Source organism: Silurus meridionalis, chromosome 1 (genome assembly GCF_014805685.1).
Source record: "Silurus meridionalis isolate SWU-2019-XX chromosome 1, ASM1480568v1, whole genome shotgun sequence".
Taxonomy (NCBI): domain Eukaryota; kingdom Metazoa; phylum Chordata; class Actinopteri; order Siluriformes; family Siluridae; genus Silurus; species Silurus meridionalis.
Window position 1 is genome coordinate 24893649 of NC_060884.1, and position 20871 is coordinate 24914519.

Consider the following 20871-nt stretch of genomic DNA (forward strand, 5'->3'; position numbering starts at 1 on the left):
TATCTTTTAAATCGAAGCATTGATTCAAAGCATTCAGTCTTTGAACTCCTAATTCTGATGTCCATCATATAAACCTCTGATTTAGACACAATCTTGCTATGTTCTGGCACAGTTAACTGCGTAAAAGATCAGTAGGAAAGATCAAGACATCATGATCTAAACTTTGAGAAGAAAATTTACCATATTGAAATATGGCCCATGTTTAAATCATTCAACCATTAAAATATATTGTAGATACTAAATAGTGGTGAGTGTTTTCTTACTGACTCTTGGAAATTATGTTGATTGCTTGCTCATGGCTGTCAAATGGCTTCTTATTTTTGTGTATTGGCTAAGAATTCTAGACTTTTTTGTTGTAGGTAGAAGCTAGCTTGCAAGACTAGATGCAAAAAAATTGATAAGCCTCCAAAATATTACAATATGCTGAAAATCTTTGAGAATGTGGGACAAACTGGGACATACTGGGACATACTCCTATCTACAGATGAGAACATAAGCGTATACAATGTAGAAATCAGTGAATTTGATTCATAGTATGATGGTTTTATATGATTACCATTGACAGTGACTTGCTTGATTTGAGGGATGATGGGAGTACCCATTGCAGTGGCTATAATTCTGCAGCGACATTTTTAACTGTAAAGCAGTTTCTTCATAAGTTGTGGATTTTCCAGCAAAACGCTGATTTCAACCTCATTAAACCACTTTGGGGTTTTGGTGATTTCTATTCATCAAATGTAAAATATGATGGTGGCAAATAGCACATGATGACAATCTTACAGTGAAGACAGTGAAAACAGCTGAACGTAAAATACGATACAAATATATATTTGTCACACAATGTTCATACTGTAATATTTTTATACTTCTGAAGCAGCTTTCATTATTTTATTTTATAAGGACCTGGTTTAAGATTTATTTATTGCTTTTGTCAATTAGACATTAATCTACTACAAAAAGCAGTAAAATTTAATTTAATAATGTACTCCAAGGCCAAAGCATTAATGAGGCCTTTATTCTGTATTTAAAAGTTTGAATGTGAATTTTATAATAGCAATTGTGTTTATTGTATTGTTATTGTTAAATGTTAAATTGTTAAATGTCTTTGGTTGATCATTTTCATAAACATTTATAGATTAACTCGACTGTTATTTAGGACTGGGGTAATATAAATGTTTTTAGGTTATGTAAGATATTAGTGCAGTGTATTTTTCTGAGTTGTATTTTATATTTCAAAAATATATCATAATTTTTTTTATAGAGGTTGAATAAGGAATCACAAGGAGGTCTTTTTTTTCAATCGAACAAACCAAACCCAGTAGTAAAAGTGATTTTCATTGGCGGTCTCTTCTCCACTGGAGCCATTCGCCCAAATAATTAACAATATAATACAAATTAGAGCAACATATTTAAAGACTGAACATAATCTGGTTATAATAATGATTAAGACATTGAACTTTGGATCTGAAGGTTGTGAGTCAAATCCCATCCACACCAATATGCAGTTCCTGGGCCCCTGAGCAAGGCCCTTATCCCCATAGCTGCTCATTTGTATGAATGAGATAACGAAGTCCTAATGCCAATGCCAATGCCATGTGTGTGTGTGTGTGTGTGTGTGTGTGTGTGTGTGTGTGTGTGTGTGTGTGTGTGTGTGTGTATACAGCATATATGTATATTTATTTTATTTTATTTTATTTAATCAGTTTGTAACTGGATAGATAACTGGAAGTCCCAATGCCGTGTGTGTGTGTGTGTGTGTATACACACACATACACATATATATACAGTATATATGTATATTTATTTAATTTTATTTAAACAATTTGTACCAATTTAATTGAGTACTTAGTTTAATCAATATAATAAAAAGTATATTTCATAAATTTAGTTTATTCTATATTATTTTTATAAAACATTATTATTTTATATATTATTTAACCAAGCAGGCATTTCAAATTGTTTAAAAATAAAATCTTCAAATGTTGATGATCAGAAATGTTAATATAATAAACTGTGTTAACAAAAAAAAAAAACGACAAGAAATTTTATGTTTAACTGTACCAATATTGAACCGAACTGTGACTTAAAAACCGAGGTACGTACCGAACCGTGAATTTTGTATATATATATATATATATATATATATATATATATATATATATATATATATATAAAATCGTGTAATCCTCTGCCCTGCCGATTGTTTCATAACAAGAAAAATTACTTATTCTTACCGAAACCATCAGCAAATCAATGATATTTTCTTTAGTTAAACAATAACATATTTGATCAGTTTAATATTTATTAATTAGATTACCTCTCTTATAAGTGATAATGTATTAGCACAAGCAGATTAATATGTGATTTAAATTACAGTCAGTGCCACTGTTCTAGAGAAGGAATTACCTTTGACCAAATAGAGCACAGCAGATAATTTAAGTCAAGTTTATTTCTATAGCGCTTTTCACAACTGACATTGTCTCAAATCAGCTTTACAGATTTGAACAGTTAAGGCAAGCGATGTGTATTTATCCCTGATGAGCAGCCATGGCGACTGTGGCAAGGAAAAACTCCTGTAGACATCACCTTAGACATTACAACTTACAACATTACTGTTGAATAAAAACATTGAACAACATTGTATTGAAACTACACTCACGAGAATGATTGATTGAGTTCTGCTGTTTATCTTGAATTGTTGCATTTCGTTTTGCATTTGTTTTAACTAACTATCAAATTCTAATCGTGTTGGTCTCACAAAAAACCAGACACAACACGATGTATAGTCTAATGCTTTTTTTGACTGTTTACTGACAGAAAAAATGAATTTTCCTTACATAGTGGTGGATGAAGAAAAATCTAAATCATAATACGAAAGATATACAAGACAGAAAAGTACAGTTGTTCAGTACAATTCTGATACATGTGTTTAATGTATCATGAAGGTGTTGTATGATCTGTTGTCATTTTATGGTTTAATCTCATGGTATTTGTTTATTCGTTCATTTATTTATTGATTGATTTATTAAGCACCCTTTCCTGCCCTGCTCTTTCCTTGTGCTAGTGTTGTTTTTATTCTACAGCTTTGATGCTATAGGATCTCTAATGATCTTCAGTATGGCGAAGTGACATCTGGCCTGAACTTTGACCTTCGCTGTTTATTGTTTAGCAGGCAGATGTCGTTCCTCCCCCTGCTCCCATAATCCCTGTGATCCCTATCGCGCCGGTCCCAGCCGAGACCACTGTCATCCCTGCACCCACGTCACAGGTCTTTTTTTCTCTCTATCTCTCACTCTCTTTCTCACTCTCTCTTTTTCTCTCTCACTCTCATGTGCTCACTCCTCCCATTTCCATGATGCTCATGTTAAGTTTAAGAGATTACAGTGAGAATGGTATGCTACTGATGCGCATTTTGCACCCTCTGAGCAATCGTATGCAGGTGCTGTCTGTCTGCAGAAGGGTTTAGTGGCTTGGCTTGTTGCATTAATGCTTCAGAATTGTATATTCTGCAGTATGTCATGCTGTTTATTGACACAGGCTGTTCTGTTAATCTGTTGTAAATGCCTGTATCAACATGCCTAGAGTAAGCGTCTTTTGTGTTCTGTGAGTTATGTTGATGTAGCTGCTGCTGCTTGAGCTGTTTTGCATTTTTTATTTATTTTTTCTAACCATGAGAGAATGTGCATTAGTGTGGAGTGTACGCATGCTAGTCCATGATTATGAATGTATACTGTACATATTGACTCTGTATGTCTGTTTTTTAGGCAAGTCCAGCCCCGGTGTTGGTGAACACAGACAGCATTGACACTTCTCCCTATGTGAGCCCATATGTGAGTGCCAAGTATATTTACATCTTTTTCCCCTACAGGTGCAGTGTTTTGTGATTATGTAAATGGCATTGGATGTTTGCTGCTCTATGATATTTTATTATGAATATCTTTTATTTAGGAGATTTGATTTCATGTGAAGCAAGGAGTTTAGCTATGCTCCAGTCTTTTCCAATTTCTTATTCTCCTACCTGTCTTCCGCCTAACCTTCCACTATACAAACTGTTCTGAGAAACGATATCTGTTTACAACCAGGCAAAAAACATTTAACTTTATAGTAAGAATTCTCTTTTGAAATATCTATACGTTGTTATTAAGTTTAAATTCCTAGTCGTCTCCTGATGATCCCACAACAAAATTTACTGCTGTGTATTTCCTCATGAATGTATTTCAATGTATCCTTCTTTTCTAAGCGGTATGCTTATGCTGAAAATTCAGCCTTGGCTCACAAACAGCACTCTGTACATGTATAAGGGTATGTGTAGATATAAGTTTTCATGTTTGCTTGTTTATTTGTACTTATAAATTGCAGTCTTCTCCACCCTTTCAGCAGTGTGTCATAATCCCTGTCCTCCAAAGTGCCAAAATTGCCCACTGTGTTCCCTGTGTTCACTGTTGTTGTCCTTTATGAAAAGAGCCCATATCGCCTTGGAGATTAGCATTAGCCAGATTGCATAGCATCCTGTGCAAATTTCAGAACTTTAGAACATAGAAATTAGTGCCTGGGAATTTATTGTAGCTGTCATCCATCTGGGAATTTTTATGATATTTCTTTAAAACTGTTTTATTTTGTCATATTCTTTTTATTTTTATTATAAACGATATAAACAGACTAACAGACATATGATCTACCTGAAGCATTAGCATTAGGTTTGCTGCCACATTAGAATGAAGCATTAATGGTGAAAGGACTAACAAGCTTTCCTTGTGTGACCACAATAATGCGATATGTAGAGCAGCCTAATTCTCTCTCATTCCTACTGTAAGGCGAGGATTTTCCCCGGTACTGCTTTCACAAGTCACATTAACAAGCCTGGGGAGGATTCTTTCAATATGAAGCAGGATTATTGATGAATGCTAATGCTAAGATTTTTTTCCTGTGCTTTTGTCTTTCTGGGAAGAAAACCATTTTGATGAGTCTTGCTGCTGGATTGAGCACCATATGTGCAAATCTAAAAGAGCTTTATCACATGTTGTTTGTATGTTACTGAGACAGTTTGATTAATACATTTAAAATGACTCTGTTATTTCAACACTGGTCTCAGCCTCAACCTTGGTGACCACAAGCTAACACAAATGTCAAAGATTGCAATACGAGAAACAGGCTTATTGCATGTGCTGTTTATTAATTTCTACGTATAACCTGGCATATTTACAATTGATAATAAAATAGTGTGCTAGGTTAGTGGGAAATGACATTATAGTAAATTCCTTTTGCTAATAATGTTCTATTAGCATGTCCTAGTTAGTTTAGTTTAGTTTAGTTTAGTTTAGTTTAGTTTAGTTTAGTTTAGTTTAGTCTTTCATGCTACTTTTTGTCTATTGGTTCCGGGGGAACGCTGTTTAATTTGTTGGAATGACAATAAAAGCCCACTTGACTTGAATTAAAGTCGAAAAGCTAGCTGAAATATTGTGCAAAAAAAAATTCAGTGATTTAAATATCATTACTATAGATTTAGGCTCATGTGTAGTATTGGTTTACTCTAAATTCTGCAAATAACCATTTGGAAAAAAATATTGTATAATAATATTATACAATAATAATTCAATCGTAAAACATACTTTATCTGTTCGTTATTCATTTGTGCTGAGGCATATGTTATGGAATAACTCACAGGTTGTTCCAACTAGACGCTGTATTAATACACAAATTGTATATCTAATCTTATAATTTTGCGTTGCTCATGAGTTTTCTCATCGTAGAGTAAGTGATTATGAAGGTACAAAAGGTGCCATGTATTACACAGTAAATCTCATGTTCACTAACTAAGTGCAATGTTCCCAACTGCACATTTTGTCATTAAAAAAACACCTCCTCTGAAAAACACCTGTTCACTGTAATAACTGAAACACACATCTTAATGCATAGGACTGTTATTTATAATACCCTTTACATCTTATATTTGTAGTTACATAATTTGTTTAAGAGCAGAACCTTGAGATAGTTTAAAGATAGTGGTCAATTAATTCTGATATGATTTTGTGCCTTGTGATGAAGTAAAGTACAGAATTGAGCAGGGTAAACAGGAACGTTTGTTTGTCTGTCTGTCTGTCTGTCTGTCTGTCTGTCTGTCTGTCTGTCTGTCTGACTGTCTGTCTGTCTGTCTGTCTCTCTCTCTCTCTCTCTCTCTCTCTCTCTCTCTAATAGCATCACTGATGGTGTAGGCTGTTTTGACCATTAGGAAACTTTAAAAAGCATTTAGCATTTAAGGCCTTAAAAAGAGCCATTTGGGAGCTTAAAATCCAGCCTGTGAGATCACAAAAATAACATTACATAACCACACTTTTTAGGGCTTTAACCTCATTTCTCATGTGTTTTTTTTTTTTTTTTTTTATCTTATATGACTCAATCTGGGCTAAATTATTTGTTTTGGATGCAGGCAGTCTGTTCTTTCTTATGTTCAATGCTTTTTTTTTGTCTATATGTCTTAGTCAATGCATTATTTAGTGAGTAATATGCTAGACATTCTCTTTGTGTGACTATGAGGATATTCCTCTATATTTTACAGAAGAGTTTTCCAGCCCAGTCTTCAGGGATACTGGGACGGTCTACAAACCGTTTCAGTACAGGACCTTCGGTACGGTGCACTTGTGTACCAAATGCAATCCCTGTTTTACATGTGGAACATAGTGTCACGAACATATAAAGTGACAGACTGAAAGTTTGAGCGCAGTGTCAATGTGGATACTTGATCCCCATCGGAAACATGATTTGTATTGTGCATGTGCAAAACATTTCCTGGTGATTTTGTCTTACAAATAGGAAATTCCTGATAATTGTTAAAGTATGCTGAAATAAGTAGAATAGTTAAGTGTAAAATATCTTTAGCAAATTAAATATTAAGTGTAAAAAAAACACACACTAATATATACATCTGTACTACCCAAATGGGGTTTAACAAATTTAAACTACTTATTTAATTGTATTAATTAATTTATTTTGTGCATATTTAATCAATTACTCCATTTTATCAATACAATAAGAAGTAATTATCTTTCATTTTTATATATTTTATTTTTTTAAATTTAAACCATTCAGGCATTTTATTCAAAATTGTTTTAAAAAATCCAAAATATTGTTCACAAATGTTAATAATAATAAACAATGTTAATAAAAATGACAAGAAATTTATTTTTCGCATTTCTTACCCCTAACTGTACCGAAACTGAACCAAACCATGACGTAAAAACCAAAGTATATACCGAACCATGAATTTTGTGTTCAATTACATTTTAATTCCCTTTTGAAATATCTATAAGTTTAGATTCCTAGTCATCTCCTTATGATCTCACAACAAGCTTTACTGCTGTGTATTTCCTCATGAATGTATTTTGAATTATCCTTCCTTTCTAAGAGGTATACTTATGCTGAATACGGGTAGGGAATCTGAGATATTCTCATGTGGCCTTTGGTTGTTGTTGTATGCATGCTGAAGCTCATGCTGAGTGAGTGGTTGGTTCATGGTGGAAGGAATCAGAGCCTGATTCAGGGAGCAGGTCAAACATTGAGGCTTTTTCTATATTTCCCCACTCACTCACACTGTACTCATTTAAATGCTAAGATCAAACTAGTTTAGTTAGCAATTTGACAGAGAACTCATTTCAGATTTTATGTGTGCCAAATTCACACGAAATTATGTTTGGATGGTCCCAGACCCAATGTGTCATCTTGAAGGCATTTTTGAATTATTGCTACTCATACTATTTAATTTTATTTATCTTGCAGGTTAATGGAACCGAGGCCGATTATGAATATGAAGAAATTACACTTGAACGGGTAAGTGCTCTGTAGTTTGCTTCTTCAATTTGTATTACCGATTATTTAATCCCTAAACAATCACTTAGATGTCATGATGATGGCATGAACAGATGGTTGGAAATTACGGACTTTTGCATTCAGTGAAAGATTTAAATTATTAAATGTTTGCAGATGACCTTTTACTGATGATGTCTTAGAGTTGGCATGAGACAATATACTAAAGACTTAACGATAAGGGCTTTACAAGATAATATTGAAAAAAAGATACAAAACATTGATGCATGCATTTCATGTCAGCGTTACTAATATCGAATCTCTGACAGTAGATTTTGCTTAAAATCGTTTAATAATGAATGAATGTCATTATCACTTCTGCTACAATTTAACATCCAACTGAAAATCCACACTTACAAATAACTCAAACAGAAGAGAAAATCATTCATGATTTGATTTTGTTTTACAATGTTTTCTCATCCCTCTAAATTCTGGTTAGGTCACCGCCAGCATCTGAATCAGGATATGCATTTGAATTGAATTTATATGCAAGTGTGATTGACATCAAGCATCGCACACAGGAGTTGATTCTAACCTGCATTTTTGACCCCGCTCAAGTCACTGTAAAAAGTCAGAGTACTTATATACAGTGTTTTACAGTTATGGATAATGCTGTAATTAGAAAAGTGTTAAGTAGTGATGTATTATCATCATCTCACAAGGCTGCTGTAAGGATGTAACAATATATATATATATAGTGTAGCGGACCCCTAACGACTAAACTTTACAGATGGTCTCAAAGACGTTTTATTAAGCCTTGGCAACTTAAATCACCGTTAGATCACCGTAAGAGCTTATGCCCTTTAGGGGGGTGCTAATCAAAATATACAACTATAACTGTAACAAAGCTGATGAACCGTGCGATTATACATACATACAGCCGTAATCCGTGACCGTAATGCCTTGCGCGCTGCCGCCCTTCAAAATAAGAGTCCCGTATATGTACAAAAGGTAAAAAATATAATATAATGTCAAAACTCAGAACCTGCCAAAATATTATTTAACAAATTAAATCAAACAAAGAAAACATTTAGATGTGTCTGCTACAATAAGGATATATATATATATATATATATATATATATATATATATATATATATATATATATATATATATATATATATACACTACATGCATCCAAAATGACTGCACATGGTTAAAAACATAAGTGAATCCTTCCCTGGTGGTCTAGTGTTTAGGATGCGGCGCTCTCACCGCTGTGGCCCGGGTTCGATCCCCGGTCAGGGAACCAACCCCAACCACTCTTAGTGTCGGTCCCAAGCCCGGATAAATGGGGAGGGTTGCGATATGAAGGGCATCCAGTGTAAAACCATGTGCCAAATCAAATATGTGGATGATCCACTGTGGCGACCTCTAATGAGAGAAGCCGAAATAAATAAATAAGGAAATAAATAATTAACACCTAAATGAAAATATATATGGCTTGGCTGAATGAATGAAATTTTAAATATTTAAAAAGTAAAAACCTACATTTTACTTGTTACACTTCGAAAGAGATTTTTTTGAGGTCTTTTTGTTGTCATGGTGACATTGACACCGATTGCTGGATTGGGTACTTGGAAACAGTTTACTTGGAATTTGCCATTTGGAATGAATTAATTTGTGTTGATTAAAATAATTTCTAATGTGTAGTAACAATTATTTTAAGAAAACAGATCACAAACAGGTCATGGTTTTTGGTCTTGTTCTGCTGAGCAGCTCATAGAAAAAAAAAAAGAACAGTTATTGTTACAGTTTGGATAGAGTTCACAGATGGTGGGTGTATGGTGTTTTTTTGGTGTGTTTGTGTGTTTGTGTGTGTGTGTGTGGGGTGGACTTTACTGGACTGTGCTCTTTCATATAGTTTCAAGTTTATGTGAAATAGAAGTCTTGATACAATACCAGGGCTCAATTACAATAAGAAACTGTAGCAGTAGCTATAAAACTACATTTTATATATATATATATATATATATATATATATATATATATATATATATATATATATATATATATATTGTTACATAAAAATGATCTGCAGTTGGTTGGTCTTAGTTTCTCTTACATAATAGCAACGTGGCAACTATTATTAATTTTTTTATTAATCAAACAATGGCACGTTATATTTAGAGTTTTGCTGACGAACATCTGTAAAAAAATATATATATATATATATATATATATATATATATATATATATATATATATATATATATATATAATTTATATTATAATGTCAATTATTAATCCTGTTGATCCCCACCTAAATGTGTATTTTATCTCTTGAAGGCAAAAAATACAGCTTGTTACTATATGATACCAAGACATCTGACTGAAGAAAAAACTGACACAGACTCCTTCCAATTTTTAGTGACTGAAATGCTTTGATTGTATTAAATAATATGTTTTGTTACATTTGGTTATTTATAGTATCAGATTACATTTTGGAGAGGTCACCGTAGAAGTTCCTGTAAAAAAAAGCTGTTACTATAGAAACAACAACGTTTCAGAATATGCACAGTAATAAAAAACTAGGATTGTCATGATGTTATATATAAAAAAATATACACACACACGCACGCGCACACACACACACACACACACACACACACACACACACACACACACACACACACACACACACACACGCACTATATGGACAAAAGTTTGTGGAGACTTGACCATAAGTTTGTATGTGAAGATCCTATTTCACATCCAAAGTCCCCAATTGCTGTTATATTAGCCTCCACTCTTCTGGGAAGATGTTTTAGAATCTAAAGTGTGGTTGGACATTTGGGCTCATTTAGCCACAAGGGCATTATTAAATAGGTTCTGGTGTAGGCGGTGGAGGTCTGGGTAAAGTTAGCATTGCGATTCATCCCAAAGGTTTTGAAAGTTGACATCTTCCATGAGATGGCTTTGTGCACAAAGGCATTGTCATGCTGAAGCTAGTGAATTTAATGCTACTATTTCCAAAGACTTTCTATATAATTGTGTGGCACATGTGGCTGGAGAAGTCAAGTGTCCCAATAACTCGCAGGGGGTTACGCTCCATGACCCATGAAGGTTTTGACTTTCTCCTTTTGATGGTTCCTTTTTCAAGGGGAATTGTGCATGTACTGTATTTTAAACTCAACAAAAATGTGAATTACCTGTTACAAATGTTTCATTTACTACTTTAAATGAATAATACAATAATAAAATAGTTTTTCAAACATTTATATGTAATTTATTAGTACAAACTGTTTTAAAATGTTACTCCAAACTTTAGAGCCAAATTTTAGGCTTCTTCAGATTTTTCACGAGTTCCTCTCAGTCCGGTTCCAAATGAAAATTTCCGAACTATCGAGGTCACGAGTGTCAAGGTCATATATATATATACTGTATATACTGTATATATCATTTTTTGAGAATCGAGCAACACTATGTTTAAATAATTTTATAAAGGATTTGTTTTCAAATGCAAAGCTAAACTATTTGAACTGCTGCCTGTTTGCTTTTTAATTAAAGTCACATTTAGGGCATGATTTAATTTAGGAATAAAATAGCCCAGTTTTAGTTGTATGTACTAAATGATTTCTAACAACACACAGTATATCTGTAACTTTCTGACAATTGGATTAATGTTGCTTTCACACTGATTGTATTCCAATATTTATGTTCACTTTTATTCTTTGTTTCTCTCACCAGGGAAACTCCGGGCTGGGTTTCAGTATTGCAGGCGGCACTGATAACCCACATGTCGGTGAAGACCCAAGCATTTTTATCACCAAGATTATACCAGGTGGAGCTGCTGCTCAGGACGGCAGGCTCAGGTCAGGAGGCATATTTTTTTTTTAACACATACCTCATAATTTTGTTCTTATATGTTTCTTGGCAGCTGTTCTTAGAGGAGTGCAGGGTTAGTTGAACTTTCTACAAGATCGATCAGGATTAGTCATACTGTTAGTGTGGGTGGGATTACTAATATTTTTTGAAAGTGGAGAATTGGTCAAAAATCATATGTTGGAAAAATTGATTAAAATAACCTTAGGATCCAGAGGGATTGATCAGAGTTTGTTCAGGAGCAGGGTTGATTGGTCACATTTTCAGTGGAAATGGGTGGAATGGTCAAAATTCTTTTGGGAGCCAGCATGATCGTCACTAGAATTACAAAGAAAAGAGTTAAAACCTTTACCCATCCGGTCTGGAGAGTGTATGCAGGGAAGTGGTAGATCAGTGCTTAAGGCTTTGGGTTACTGAGCTGAAGAGCAGAAATTCAAGCCCAAGTATCCCCAAGCTACTGCTCTTGGGCCCTAGAGCAAGGCCCTTAAATCTCTGAGAGGTGCTGCATCATGGCTGACCCTGTGATCTGAAGCCAGCTTCCTAACATCGCTGTGATAAGCGAAGAAAGAATCTCACTGTGCTGTAATTTACAAATATAAAAGCACCTTAACCTTTAAATTTTTCTCTCCCCATCTTGTGCAGTGTAAATGACTGTATCCTGCGAGTAAACGATGTGAACGTGAGAGACGTCACTCACAGCAGAGCCGTGGAAGCGCTGAAGGAGGCAGGCTGCATTGTGAGGCTGTATGTTCGAAGAAGAAAGCCCAGTGCTGAGAAAATCGTGGACCTAAAGCTTGTCAAAGGTCCCAAAGGTAAAAGGATTATTTCTCATTTATTATCATGTACTGTATCTGTCTGTGTTAGACAATGAGTTATGACTTACTTTTTGAACCATTTCATTTTCGTTGTGCATACTGTCATTTATGCAAGCATTACTAAAGGACATTTCATATTACCGTAATTTCCGGACTATTAAGTGCACCCAAATATAAGCCGCACCCTCTGGATTTTAAAAATATTTTTATTTTGAACATAAATACACCGCACCTGTCTATAAGCCGCAGGTTTCTACATTGAAACTAATGAACTTTACACAGGCTTTAACAAAAGACCGTGACTGTTACACGGCTTGTATCTAAACAGTAGCCTACCAAGAAAGTCATTGTTTACTGTCTTTCTCCTTTCTTTCACAACAATTTCTCTCAGAAGTTTATCTTTTGGCATCGTCATGTGTTTAAAAATCACCATCGGTGAAGCTTTTCTCTCGATGCCGTGCAGCTCAGAACACAGGTGAACTGTGTTTTTTCATGCCCGGTTGTTTTCAGCTTGACGAATGATTCACATTTCCTGTTGACAGTCCAAGTGAGCGGCAGGTCAAACGTAAGAGGAACATCATCCATATTTATGATGTGGTGCGGCCCGATTCAGTGAGAGCGCATCTGATTTAATACAAAGAATTTCATTGGTTCACCTGAACCCGTCCGGCAATGTCATTGGTCTAATGTTATGGGGTTCAGTTTTTTATCTTGAAACTTGTAAAACCGAAAAAACCCTGGAAAAATCTATAAATTAGCCGCTTCACTGTTTAAGCCGCAGGGTTCAAAGCGTGGGAAAAAAGTAGCGGCTTATAGTCCGGAAAATACGGTACCTGAAATGAACTTTTTTGACTTTCTGGTTCTAAAAAGTGTAAATCTTATTTCACAAATCTGGGCTTATTGATTATCAGGTTTAGGCTTCAGTATAGCTGGTGGAGTCGGAAATCAGCACATTCCTGGAGATAACAGTATCTATGTCACTAAAGTCATCGAGGGAGGAGCTGCCCACAAAGATGGACGACTCCAGATTGGAGATAAACTTATTGCTGTATGATCACAAAATCATGAAATCTTAAAGTTTTATTATAAATGATTCACTTATTCTTGTTTAAAGAACATGTGTGTAGATTGTTTGTGTGTTTGTGTGTGTATGGGATGCAGGTAAATGTTGTTTGCCTTGAAGAGGTGACTCATGAAGATGCTGTGGCGGCCTTGAAAAACACGAGCGATGTAGTGTTCTTGAAAGTGGCAAAACCCACCAGCGTGTTCATGAACGACAGCTATGCTCCTCCTGACGTCACCAACTGTGAGTGTGTTCACACACGCCTTTACATGCCTGTGACCCCACCATCCGAATGTCCAACATACGCCCCTGGGTTTTTACGCGAAACTCATCACCTACTGTATATCAACTATTAAACAAAGCAGTTTTACAACCTGTCAGATCCTTGCGCCTGTAGTGGTGGTGTGAATCTTACAGATTGGTCATTTCTAGATTGCTGCCTTTGATCCAAGCAACATGTTGAAGTGATTCTCTGAATTTCTTTTCACACAACACATGACACGTGTGAGTAATCTCAGAAACTACTAATACTCAAGTCAGTGTCATCAGACACTAATACAAATTATTATATTTGAGTACTTGAATTATATCCTCAATTGCTTCTCAAGTATCAATTGTGTCATGTTTTAAGTTTCGAACTCATTTGTCGTATGTACGTATGACAGTTTGTACAATGAAAAGCTTAAGCGAGGCTGCAAGCAAACTACAAAGAACTACAGATAAAATACTTGTGTGTGCGGGTTGCCGGAGTATAAAATAATTTTTTTTAATTACTGAAAAATAAACTGTTATTTACCTACTGCACTAAAGCAACAATGGCTATTAAAAGATTTACAGGCACATGGTCACACATGGTAGACTACTATAGCAAACCGAGGCAAAATGTCTTGCTACAAATCAGTGCTACAGATATTGCTTAATTATTAAATGTCAAACTCAAATAAAACAAAACATGTTTGTTTATTTCCCGTTCCTTTTTTCATTTATGTTCAAAAGGAAACCAGGTGAAACTTAAAAAAAAGCAAAAAAATGTGTGTATATATATATATATATATATATATATATATATATATATATATATATATATATATATATATATATATATATTTTTTTTTTTTTTTTTACATATATGACATATTAGCATGAGTTACATTTTATAAAAATAAGTAATATAGTCTTTAAGTAATATATTCTTTAAGTGGCTAATGTGTAGAATAAAGCATGTAAAAGTGTGCTATCTTAGTATCAAAGATAGTGTAATAGGTAAAGTGAAAGGACTCAATTCTAAAAGTTGATTATATACAAATAACATCATGTCTCTTTTGCAATTATTTAATTATTAAGGGCGGAAAAATTGAATTGTTTGTGTTAATAGTTAGTTATATAAAGTGCATTTACATGAATACCTGTAATTTGCTGCTGTTGTAAAAAAAAAAAAAAAAAGAAAACAAAAGAAAAAAAAAAGATTAACCTCATGTGACCAATAAGAATCAAGCTTTGAAGATGGCTGTGGTCTAATTTATAATAATAATATATAAATAATAACTATAAATAATATCCAGTTCATCACCTGAGTAATGCATTGCATTTTGCTCAGGGGCAACCAATCCATTCCCCAGGCTATTTTAGGGAGGTGTTAAAATAAAAATGATGTAGCGAAGCATTGGAAGTGATCCAGTTCCCCAGGGCTCACCCTCGGTTCTAATGCCAGCCAAAAGCAGTGGTGCACAGCGCTTTATTTTCAATGCCCCCAGAATTGATTTACTTTCTACAAAAGTGCTGAGTGATTGTAATCGATGACACAGCACCTCGCTGAGCATTAGCATAGGTCTGAACACACATTCTGCCATTAAAGCCTAAAGGCATCAAGGGCAAAAAAACAAACTTAATCAGAAGGAAAAAAATTCTATCTAACATCCGGTATATAGAGTGAGTACTGTGTGTGTGTGTGTGTGTGTGTGTGTGGTGAGAAGACTGACAGTGTGTAACTGTCTTAATCGCTTTTCGGACAGAGGGTGACGTTTCTTCCAGTTAACGGTGCTGAGCTTCTTCTTGGAAAGCTTAAACTGAGGGAATTTATTTTGGCTTTAGTGTTTTAGTGCCAGTGATACTATCCAATTACATTTCAGCTCCTCTCTCTCGGGAGTAATGCTGTGCCTCTACATGAGCAGTTTTATGAGGATTGTAGAAAATAGGCTTGCTCTTGTGTTTGGCATCAGGGCAGTGTGTCTAGAGATGAGGAAAAAACGTAACATTGTAATGTGGAAATTGACACAGGCAGAGACACACCCTTTCTGTAAACCTTCAAGGGCTTCTTATTTTAAGCACTTTTGTACTTTTGCCTGCATGGACAGCTATAAAAATGTTTTATAATCATTTATTTAACAGAAAGAAAAAGGTGGACTTTGATCCTTGACCTTGATTTTTAACTTTATTAACGCTTTATTACTCACATTTGTACGTGCTAAAAGTGGTGGATGAAGTACACAAAACATTTTCCTGAGTTAAAGTAGAGATACACATGGTCAAATATAAGTAAAAGTGCTCCTTTTAAACTTTCACTTGAGTAAAAGTACAAAATATTTCCATTTAAAAGTACTTATCCAAATTACAGTGATCGATTATGGCTATAACGTCTTATCATTTTTGTCACCAGACTCTTTGCTTTAATTAACTAAAAATAATTAGATGAAAAGACTAATGTTACTCTTAGCACATCAGTCTATTGATAGAATGATATTAATGAGTCAAACACTAATTGATATCTATTAAAATTATCATGAGACCAAAACCTTCTTTTCAATGACTTAAAAAAATCATGCAATTAAGGCCATGGCTGTAGTGGTAATTTAAAGTCAGGAGTTTCTTCCATCATTTATTACTCAAAATGTTCTGCTTACTGTTGAACTGATTTTGAACTGTATGTTCATGCAATGTAGATACCACCAAGCGGCAATCAAAGCAAGCGCTATTAAAGGATATTTGACTTTAAAATGTAGTGAAGTTAATGTAAATGTTTCTCCAAATAAAAATACTTTAAAGTACAGATACATGAAAAAGCTACTTAAGTACAGTAACGAATTACATTTACTTTGTTACTGTCCACCACTGACCTGCTGATTTAGGAAGCAGCTGCAGACTGCATTAAATCATACAGCTACTGGTCAAGAATTGTAGATAATGTTTACAGCAACATCAGAATATTAAAAAAGAGTGATCTCTGTGGGTATAAATGTGGCGTGGTTGTTGGTGGCAGATAGGCTGGTTGGAATATTTCAGAAAGTGCTAACCTCCTAGTATTTTCACACACAACAGTTTACTTAGTATGAAAGAAAAAAAAAACTTCTGAGTAAGGGACTCATCTGAGCTGAAAGGAAGTTCATAGTAACTCAAATAAGCATTCTTCACAACCGTGGTGTTCAGAAAAGCATCTCAGAATGCAACAAAAAATCCTTAAAATGGATGGACTACAGCAGAAAATACCTTTGGGACCGTTTACTCATTACAGCTGCCCAGTTTGGATGAGTCTGTGCCCATGATAGCTTCAGATTCTGGTTCTCGGCTGCTTGGAGAGAAATCCAATGTAGCCTTCTGCTGTTGTAGGCTGAGGTGCTTTTCTGATCTGCATGTAAAGTGGCCTGGTCACTCTAGAAACTCTGACTTGTCTTATTAGCAAGACATTTCCACCCACAGAACTCTTAATTGTTTAGTGTTTTTCCATTTTTCAGTGTTTTCCAGGAAATTAGCAGTTATAAAATATTTATACAAGCCGATCTCGTACCAGCATCCACACCACGTTCAAAGTCACAAAGATCACATTTTTCTTTCATTTTGAAGTTTGATTAGAACATTAAATTAAACTCTGCGTCTGCACATTTTTGCATTGTGTTGCTGCTGCATGATTGGCTGATTAGAAAACTGCATCAGTGTGCAGGTGTACAGATTCTAATGAAGTGAATGGTAAGTGTGGAGCTTAAATAAAAAAAATAAAAAAAACATGGATATTTTTATTGTCATATGTTAATTTGATTAGATAGCCACATTAGCAGTTGCTGAAGTGACCGCTGTGTTTACATTTCAAATGTGGATCAATTTTTGTACGTTTCAGCCTATTCTCAGCACATGGAAAATCATATCAGCTCCCCAAGTTATCTGAGCCAGCCTACAACGCCAGCTACGCCTTCACGCTTTTCCCCCATATCCAGAGGCTTGCTGGGAGATGATGAGCTCACGAGGTACCCCTCTTCTTTCCTCACGTTATATGAGTTGCTCTTGCCCTGCCTCTCAGCTTTAACTTGCGCATCCTATGCCTGCTCCTTAGCTGTGAATTTATTTTAAATCAGCCTCAATACTACAAGTTTGACTTGACACAGCTGGTAGAATGTGTTCCTTCTGCCCTTTAGCTGTGACTTGGGTGTTACATTGCACTATATGTTTTATTTCTAGGCATGCTTTCTCTCTCTCTCTCTCTCTCTCGCTCTCTCTCTCTCTCTCTCTCTCTCTCTCTCTCTCTCTCTCTCTCTCTCTCTCACACACACACACACACACACACACACACACACACACACACACACACACACATTCGCACACGATTTTTCAATCTTTTTGTTTCTGTTCATCAATCTTTATCTGCTTCCTCTCTGCCAGTGCAACCTAGGCAGCTTTTTAAATCGGTACAGATATCTACTGACTACAGGCCATGAAAATGGTGGTATCTTTCTTTCTCTGTCAGAATGAAGCTGTCCAAGGTCATTAGTGCTCTCAGTCTGCACTTTGTCATTGTCCAATAGACCTCACTGCTCTTTATTGCACTCTGGCGTAATTAAATTATACAGACGTACATTTACATTTGCGGCATTTAGCAGACGCCCTTGTCCAGAGCGACGTACAAAAGTGCTTTGAGTCTCTAGCAATGAATAAATCTACACTGGCACGCAAGATTACAAACTTAATATAAATTATCTATAACTCTTGATTTTTACAAAGCAAACTTGGAAAGTGCTAATTTAAGTGTTTCAGGAAGAGGTAGGTCTTCAACCGTTACTTAAAGATAGTCAGGGTCTCCGCTGTTCGGACATCTAGAGGAAGTTTATTCTACCACCTCGGTGCCAGAACAGAGAAGAGCCTTAAAGTATGGTTACCTCTCATTCTGAGAGAAGGTGGTACCAGTCGTACATACATACGTTTGTATATATGAGTTCTTTACACTAATTGCAATGCATATTAAATTATTAAACTCAATTTCATATATATACTGTTTTCTTTTTTATATATGAATATTGCCACATTTGAGGTAAAATTGGTTACATTTTATCAGAATCTTTTCTCTTGTTCCAAGCTGATAGATGCCACATTCTAACCTGAAAACCATAACAATAGTATCCTTCAAATAAGTTACAAAAATGTATGAAGCCTATAAGGACATGCATTTGAGGAATAGCTGATGAGTAAAGCACAGTGTTAAAGCCAGTATGTTATGATTCGGTACCTCAACAATGATTTTACTGTAATTGACAGTAATTACTGAAATTTAGTAAATACTGAAATTTACTGTAATTTACTTTTAATTTTTAATCCCTCCTGCAGTGTGTGCAAACCTGGTGAAAAACTACAGAAAACATTTGACCTCTGTAATTGCACACAAAGGCTACTGTACCAAATATTAACATTGACTTTCTCAGGTGTTCAAATACTTATTTGCAGCTGTATCATACAAATAAATAGTTAAAAAATCATACATTGTGATTTCTGGATTTTTAGATTATTTAGATTATTTAGATTTTTAGATTATGTCTCTCACAATGGACATGCACCTACGATGAAAATTTCAGACCCCTCCATGATTTCTAAGTGGGAGAACTTGCAAAATAGCAGGGTGTTCAAATACTTATTTTCCTCACTGTATATATATATATATATATATATATATATATATATATATATATATAGAGAGAGAGAGAGAGAGAGAGAGAGAGAGAGAGAGAGAGAGAGAGAGAGAGAGAGAGAGAGAGAGAGAGAGAGAGAGAGAAAGATAGAGAGAGAGAGATAAATAGCTAAATTAAATGTCTTTCGTTTTTATGTTCGTAAAACTTTTACTATAGACTACAAGTACATGATGGCATTTGAGTAAGAAAGAGTAAGAAAGGGCAGCAGTATCCACATGGCATGTGAGGATGTAAAATTCATTTTGAGCCTGATTTTGAGTGCAGCTTAGCACATTATATTGCAGTCTATTACAATTCATGTCTGTTTTATTAGAATTCTTCAATATGAGCTGCTAGTCAGCATGACCACAGATGGCTGAGCTGTGTTCTGGTAATGGTTGGAAAAAGGATTGGCGGGGGGTTTCATATCGAACACTCTAGTATCTTTAATCCACTTTAATGGAGGTATTTCTTATCAAGAGAGTGCCGTCATAAAATTTGTCATGCATTTAAATTAATTGGGGAAAAAAAATCTAATGCTTCTATAGTCCAACCCATACATGAAATTCAAACATGGCAATATTTAAACTAAGACTTTGGAAAGCCATTGAATCATTGAGATGTGTTCTACAAGGACTTACATTACATTCTCTGCACTTAGATTGCACTTTTTGTTGATGGATTTTGTTCAGTTATTTTCATAGTGGGGCGGTGAGTGAATGTCCTGGAAGGAGAAAAAAGTCGTAGTTGTTCTGCCATCTAGAGGCTCAGACGGAGCAATAATCTTTCCAGTTCTCTCTTTTACTTATTTGTTTGGTTGTTGAATCAATATTTGTAGCTTTTCAGTTAATTATAGCATATGCAATAAAGGGAGATGGGGATTTTTTACTGTGTGATCTAGTTAATCTAATTTCAGCACTATCACTGTTTGTCCACTTTAGTGGATGTCCACTAGATGGAGACATAGTCATTGACAGAAAATAAATAGCCATAGACCTATAGCATCATTAAGGCAAAGGCTTTGTTTACAATGAATCATGTTATAAATTATGTGCATTTATGCATTTAGTAATTGTGTTTTCCCATGAAAGCTTGCAAAGAGGATATAGGAATAAGTGTTTAAAAGATTACATATACATTGGCAATCGTTTCATGATTGGCAATGTTTTTGCAGAGTCCTTGTCAGAAATTTGAATTCTTGTATGCAAACACTTCTTTTAACTAAATGAATATCTATATGGGTTAACATCCAAGAATTCAAATTCACTTTACAAATGACACATTGACACTTTATTAACTATAATATTGCACATTTACAAGTTATAGTACTTAATTTGCTGTACTTTGCAGTTTGTTTAATTGTACAAACCAGACATTTTTAAGT

General features: G+C 34.8%; 1 protein-coding gene across 4 annotated transcripts in view; it reads left to right on the forward strand.

The window, feature by feature from the left end:
* The window catches only part of dlg1a (discs large MAGUK scaffold protein 1a), a 126008-nt gene that overhangs the window by 76329 nt on the left and 28808 nt on the right, over window positions 1-20871 (forward strand). For 2 of the 4 annotated variants that reach the window (XM_046860886.1, XM_046860896.1), the window contains exons 7-14: window positions 3170-3268; window positions 3765-3830; window positions 7774-7824; window positions 11551-11675; window positions 12328-12497; window positions 13412-13548; window positions 13662-13806; window positions 17672-17798. In XM_046860886.1, the coding sequence (XP_046716842.1) occupies window positions 3170-3268; window positions 3765-3830; window positions 7774-7824; window positions 11551-11675; window positions 12328-12497; window positions 13412-13548; window positions 13662-13806; window positions 17672-17798 (920 nt within the window). The remainder of the gene's footprint in view (window positions 1-3169; window positions 3269-3764; window positions 3831-7773; window positions 7825-11550; window positions 11676-12327; window positions 12498-13411; window positions 13549-13661; window positions 13807-17671; window positions 17799-20871) is intronic. The other 2 variants (XM_046860913.1, XM_046860906.1) reach the window with 1 other exon arrangement.